This window comes from Vigna unguiculata, chromosome 5, assembly GCF_004118075.2.
Source record: "Vigna unguiculata cultivar IT97K-499-35 chromosome 5, ASM411807v1, whole genome shotgun sequence".
NCBI classification, from domain to species: Eukaryota; Viridiplantae; Streptophyta; class Magnoliopsida; order Fabales; family Fabaceae; genus Vigna; species Vigna unguiculata.
In genome coordinates this window covers 32,238,399-32,245,584 of record NC_040283.1, presented here as the reverse complement: position 1 = coordinate 32,245,584, position 7,186 = coordinate 32,238,399, and the positions used below count along the sequence as shown (strand labels likewise).

Sequence of the window (7,186 nt, the reverse complement as noted above, 5' to 3'; positions counted from 1 at the left end):
CTCCATGCACGTGGACGTCTACTAGCGAATCTTGCAAATTGGGAACCATAGTGTTCCCGGCAGCTTTAGCCTTCACCGCCTTCTCCTTACGAAGGGTTTGGAAAAGTGTCAAGTTCTTCTTCCCAAGTTGCGCCATATGCCCTGAAGTACACAACACACAAATCGTCAAAATACTCCAACCAATAACAATGCTCAAAGTTACAAAAAAATACCTTTAATATCTATAATGGGGTGAACTGAATTATACACCCTAACTAAGCCCTTAGTGGGCATCTTATCGCTAAATTGCATCAAAGTATCCACCACATCCTTCTCACCCACCGATAGATCTTCCCTCGAAATCACCTTATATCTCCAAGGGTTGCCGGTCCAGAAGAACGGGAATTTAGTATTACCATCAGCAGTATAGAAATGTGATCGACCAGCTGGTTTTACTACAACTTTGAAGAACCCATCTTTGAAATGCTTGAATGACTGAGTGAAGGCCTCCAATTTGTTGAGACCAGGCTGGCTGATTAACGACAACCATGTTATCGGACTCTTCGGCCTCGTGACAAAAAAGTATAGGAACGCTCGAGGAGACGGTTCCAAGTACAGCGCCATGCACAATAATATGAAAGCTTGCAAGTACGCCCAGCTGTTCGGATGAAACTGAGTAGGGGCAACGTTCAACAATCGCAGTACTCCCATAGTGAATTCGTCGAATGGTAGTCGGATGTGCAGCTGTGAGAAGTGGCACATATACATGTAGAAGAATTCTTCGGCTGCTCCTTCTCGGCCATGGCACACGCATTCAACAGCAGTAACCCGCTCTGGAGCAATTATGTCCCCTCGCGCCCCCTTTTCGAAAATAGGTGTACAATTCAACCACGACTTTAACAAACACGACCATCGAAACAACGATCGCTGAGTCCGTACATCTGTCGCTACCCATTCGTATCTGATCTTCACCGGCCAATTACTCTCCGCTAGCTCCTCGGGCGGATCTTCCCTAATTTCAACCACCCTCTCCATTGGGATTCTCCCTACACTACCCATTTCTTCCCTATCGTTGTTATCATCTCGACTACTCCCGCTATCCCTATACCGCTCACTACCCGAATCTGACAACGAAAACCTATCGCCACTACTAGACATACCTGATTTCTTTAGAAAAGATGACGGAGGAGGAAGAGAAGATATCAGACAGCTCTAAATGCACGCAAACGAATTTTTTGCAAATGAGACAAAGTGAATGAACTGCCAACATCATCTTCATTTATACACACGAATTTCAAGCGTCATAACCCTTTCCCGCCAAAAACATATCTCTTTTCAATCATCACAAAGTACCAAAATGGCGGCGCCAAACCTCCCTAAGTCAGCCTTCTAACGCCCTTTCACCTTCCACAAACCTTTTCAACTGCCACAAACCTTTTCACCTGCCACAAACCTCTTCGCCTCTTTTAGCCTTAACATTGTTCATCACACTTAAAGGCTGGGGGACTGGTGTATCACACCTAGCCGATCTCGACTAGCACATCAATACATATCATCCTTCACCAACACATCGTATCGGCAAAGGCTGGGGGACTAGTGTACTGGACTTGGTCAACTTAACCATATAAATGACAACCCTTACGTATATGCCGGAAACAACCCAAGTACACGACTTGGGCCGGCATGGACTTAAACTCGTAATTGAACGAAGGATAAGCTAACAACAAAACGGCCAACCTAGGACAGTGTGCGGCCAAGGACGACATTCGACAAGTTGAGGAGTAACCGGATCAGACCGCTCCTAAAGACTTAGCAAAATGAAATCCCTTATGCCATCCAATGAGCCCACAATAGTCGAACTAAGGGCTTGGGCCAAGGCCCAGGTCCACTTACAGCCTAAATTGAGGCTCAAACCAGGGCCCGGCCCATGCCATAACCAGACATAATTAATACTCTATAAATACATGTGGACCCCATTAATTAAAGGTATGCATTCATTAATCACTGATTTGACCTTTTGAGAGTTTTGACTCACTTGAGCTTTGGAGTCCCTTCTGCAGGTAACCCCTCCTGGGTCCAAATCGACATGTACCAACCGAGAAGAGGCCAACTGAGGAGATAATAGACTACATGGGTAAAGTGACGCTTGTGCCTAACTTATCTTGTTTGTTCTCTGCAGGAACACACCACGTCCATAAACTACTTTGCTAGTGCCTTAAAAAATTACCAAAGTAGCGAGAGAAGAAAAAACCAAAAATACCACTTCTCAAAATAAACAAAGATCATATATATTGAGGCTAAATATGTCAATTCAGATAGTTTTTGAACACAATGGTCTTAAATGATCAAATAACCACATAACCAAAGTTTTGGACAAATGTCATAAAAATAAATTAGATTAATTAAGTAATTGATAAATAGTAAATACCTAAAAGGTCAATAAAATGATTATGTATAAGGAATTTAAATATGAATATTTGGAAAAATTCCAAACCAATTTGGGTTCTTAGTTTTTATAGCCGATTAAAGTAAACATAAAAAGAAATCGATGTATATAATTGGTACATGTAATAAGCTTTTTAATGAATTACTTTTTCAATCTTAAAACAACTAGTTTTGACCTTTTAAGAAATTCCATCCTTAATCAAGTATTGCTTTGAATTAAAATATCAATTAAAAGTTGTATTTACAACAACTAAAAATAATATATTCATAAAAAATTAAATTGTTATGATTAAATAATCTACAACAATATATAAAAAATATAATATATTTTTTTTATATTTCATTATTCTAACTTTATTCTTAATTATTTTATAAATAATTTATTTTTAATTGTTATTTGAAAAAAAATATTTTAAATTATTATTTAAAAGAACTGTATACATATTTTATTTTTTAATTTTATATTAATAATTATTTTAATACATATTATCGATCTTAATTTTAATTTTGATGAAAAATAAAAAATGGAACCTGCGCCAAGTAACGATGTTCGCTATTCTTAATAAATTATAAAGTTAATGTTGCTAATATTTTAACTTTTAAAGGTAAAAAAAAAAATGAAGATGCAGTCATGTGATACAGCCCAGTGATAATAAATTATTTGCATCACGTCCTTACAGAGTCACGTTTTTAACCTTTTTCCATTTCACTATCACTCCTTACTGGTTAGGTAGCATTCTTTCGCCTATAAATCCCTTCCACATCGCTTCCTCTTCTCACAAACTCCAAAACTCTGCAACAACAACATCAATAAGAAGAAGATGGAAGAGGAAGGCACGGATTCGCGAAAGCAAGCGAAGCTCGTAATCATGGAACTGGCCAACATGATAAGCGTTCCGATGGCCCTAAACGCCGTCGTTCGCCTCAACGTTGCCGACGCCATCTGGAACGCCGGCGCCAACACCCCCATCTCCGCCGCCCAGATCCTCCCCCGCATCCTCCCCGCCGGCGACGCCGAGAACCTCCAGCGCCTCCTCCGCATCCTCACCAGCTACGGCGTCTTCCACGAGCACATCGACGCCGGCGAACGCAAGTACTCCCTCACCGACGTCGGCAAAACGCTTGTCACCGACGAGCAAGGCCTCTCCTACGGGGCTTACGTTCTCCAACACCACCAGGTCCGATTTTTGAAGAGTTTTTTTCTAATTAAATTTGTTGGTGACGCCTGATTTTTAGTACAAATGTCCTTATGAAAACGAATTTTAATATTTTAGGGAAATGTTTATCAATTAATTTAAGTTGAAGAGGTCTACCAATAAAAGAAAATGAATATTAAAAATAATGACTCATGTGAGTGATGTAGTTGTGTTGATAGGACGCGCTGATGCGAGCGTGGCCATTGGTGCACGAGGCAGTGGTGGACCCTACGAAGGAGCCGTTCGAGAGGGCGAACGGAGAGGGAGCGTATGGGTATTATCTGAAGAAGGAAGAGATGAACGAGCTGATGGTGAAGGCCATGTCAGGGGTGTCAGTGCCCTTTATTAAGGCCATGTTGGAGGGCTACGATGGCTTCCAAGGTGTGGAGAGGCTGGTGGACGTGGGTGGTAGTGGCGGTGACTGCCTCCGCATGATCCTGCAGAAACACCCCACCATCAAGGAGGGGATCAACTTCGATCTCCCTGAAGTTGTGGCCAAAGCACCACCAACCCCATGTGAGTCACTGTTAGGTTCTTGTTTTATGAAATTGTTGTGACCACATGTGATTAATATCATCGACTCATTCATCTGTAGATGTAACCCATGTGGGTGGTGACATGTTCAAATCTATTCCCCAAGGAGACGCTATCTTCATGAAGGTCAGTCCACTGCTCACTACTTTATTTTAATTTATTTAGGATTAACTTTTAATCTTAAATTGTAATCTTAGTATAGAAAACTTTATTGATTAAGACAATTGTTTGGTCTTAAATAAGTTTATAAAACATAACAGAATTTTATTTTAAGATTCATTGATCTATTTTAATACATACATTTAATATTTAAAAATTTTAACCAAAATTTAATTATATTAATCATTATTAGAACTTAAATAAAATTAAAATTAGTATATTAAGATGATATCTTTCTATTATACTAAAAATAAAATTTATAATACTTGTTATAATTAATTAATAGATATGACTGATTACGGTATCACTTCCAATTTCATATATATATATATATATATATTATTTCTTTTTCTTTCTGATAGTAGATAATAGCGGTTGGTGGGTTAGCTTGTCTCACAAAAAAATGTCTAGAAAGAGAAAAGAAAGATGTTAACTACTCACTGACCAGACAAAACAAAGTAGTATTGTATCATTCTCGTGCCGATCTCCTCGTAAAATTAAACAAAGTATGTATACTTGGGTCACCGGTAAAATTAAACAAAGTATGCCTAATTACGGTCACTTTTGCCTGAACTCTGAAAATGGTAATTTTATATTATTTATATCTGCTATATTTTATCATTTATTTTCAAAATACAAAAGTTGGAACATAGATTAACCCATTATTTAGTGGAAAATGATGTACTCGTGTTATTTGATATTTAATAGGGAAAAATTGTATATGTTTTTTTTATTTGTAAATACTATTTTATTTAAACTTTTTAATATTGATTAAATTAAATTTTTTATTTTTTAATTTGAAATTAATATTGCATTACATGTATTTTTTACAATTTTTATTATATGTAATTTTTATATTTTTATATAACTTTTACCTGTCATCATATAATATATAAAAAAAAATTAAATCTAATAAAAGAAAGAAATTAAATCTAATAAAAAAAAGAAATAATAAATAAAATTGTTAATTAATTAAAGGAATTTGTAATTTATGAGTTAGAAAATTATAAAATTAATTATTTTAAAATATCCTATCTGAAATTTCATATAAAAATAAAATTAACTTATAAAATTAAAATGACTGGTTTTTCCTCACGAAAAACAATTTTCATCTTAAGTTTAAGATGTAGTTATGATTTTTTTTATTAGAGTTGTCTTATGGGCATAATATTGAGGTCTTTTTGTTAAAAAAATATTACGGTTTTTAGGTACTAACGCCATAAAGTATAATGGAGACGCAATATATATAACTCATTCGTAGGGTAGGGATATATATATATATATATATATATATATATATATATATATATATATATATATATATATTCACTACATATATACAACTGATAACGTTGGTATGGATAAAAGATTTAATTAATCTTACAATTATTAACTCATTCGTAACCCTCGTTCTCTTTACTTTATTTTATTACAAGCATTATAAAACATAACTTATTTTTACTATATTTCTTACATAGCACTAATTATGAATAATAAAAAAATATATATTAGGATGGATTGCTGCAATACTTAAATAAATTATTCATCTTACTTTTTATCCGATGTATTCACCTTAAATTCCTAACAAACATGTTACAGGAAAGATTTATTTGTAACGAACAATATGCAGATTCATGTTGTGTGTAAAAATTTGTCTAGTGATTAGTAGATTTTGAGAGCTTTGGCAGGATTTAATGACTGGTCTTTCTCACTGTAAACATTGTTGTGCATTAATGACATCTATTATAGTTTTGGTGAATAATATATTGGACATTGTATGGCAGTGGGTGCTAACAACATGGACGGACGAGGAAATAAAGCAGATAATGCGGAACTGTCACAAGGCACTTCCTGAGGGAGGGAAACTGATAGCTTGTGAGCCAGTGCTGCCAGAGCACTCTGATGAGAGCCACAGAACGAGGGCGTTGCTTGAGGGTGACATTTTTGTGATGACAATCTACAGAGCTAAGGGGAAGCACAGGACTGAAGAACAGTTCAGGCTGTTAGCCATTGATGCAGGTTTCCCTCATTTCAGAGCCTTCAATGTTGACCATTTTTACACTGTTCTTGAGTTTCAGAAATGAAATTAAGCCAACCATTCTTCTCTGTTTCAAGGGCCTTGTTCTGTAGACTGAGTTAAGTGGTAGTGGTCTTGTGATATTACAACTGAGTTGCTTCGAGGATTAGGGCAGAGATTGTTAGATATTGATTGTGGTATAGGGGAAAGGCCAAGTTCACAAGAGTACCCTACCATTTGTCTTAAAAAATAAGAAACAGAGTAAAGACATGGTAGTAGCCTAGAGTTAAATAACTATCTGTTCAAAAGTTATCCTTTTATTTATGTTAATTTGTTATTTCTATAAGTTCAGACGAAAAGTTTTAGATTCTTATGAGTAAACTTAATTTGAAGACTCGAAAGGTATTTTAAAGTGTGCATTATCTTGTAGTGAAGGTATTTTACTCGAAAGGTATTTTAATGCGTGAGGGTTAGCTTCTTCTTCCTCCACTTCATCTTCGATTTTCCCCTAATTTTGGGTCTATAGTAACAATCACCATACTTTCTGCCTCCATCCAAAGTTGGCACCGCCTAAAGTCATCGCATGTCGTCGAGTCATCGGCCAGAGCTCCATCGCGGTTGCTCTCAACCAAAACGATGTCGGTGCCACTAAAGACGCTTCCCTCTCCCATCTTCTTCGCCTCACGTTGGAATCGCTCTGGTTCATCATTGCTGGTGCAGAGGAGTTCGTAATCAGAGACGCCATTCATGTGAGGGTTGTGTGGAGCTGATGCCGCTTAACCGTTCAGAGCAGACAAAACTCACCACTGCACCACCATCATCGTGCCCAAACGTAATTCTGGAAAGGGCTTGCGAA

The 7,186-nt window shown here is 36.6% G+C and overlaps 1 protein-coding gene across 1 annotated transcript; it reads left to right on the top strand.

The window, feature by feature from the left end:
• Positions 1-3,138: 3,138 nt before the first annotated feature.
• Positions 3,139-6,673, top strand: LOC114185791 (caffeic acid 3-O-methyltransferase). The gene is made up of 4 exons (XM_028073708.1): positions 3,139-3,602; positions 3,800-4,136; positions 4,216-4,280; positions 6,098-6,673. The coding sequence occupies exons 1-4, from the start codon at positions 3,246-3,248 to the stop codon at positions 6,395-6,397; spliced, it is 1,059 nt and encodes a 352-aa protein (XP_027929509.1). The 5' UTR covers positions 3,139-3,245; the 3' UTR covers positions 6,398-6,673.
• The last annotated feature ends 513 nt before the right edge of the window (positions 6,674-7,186 follow it).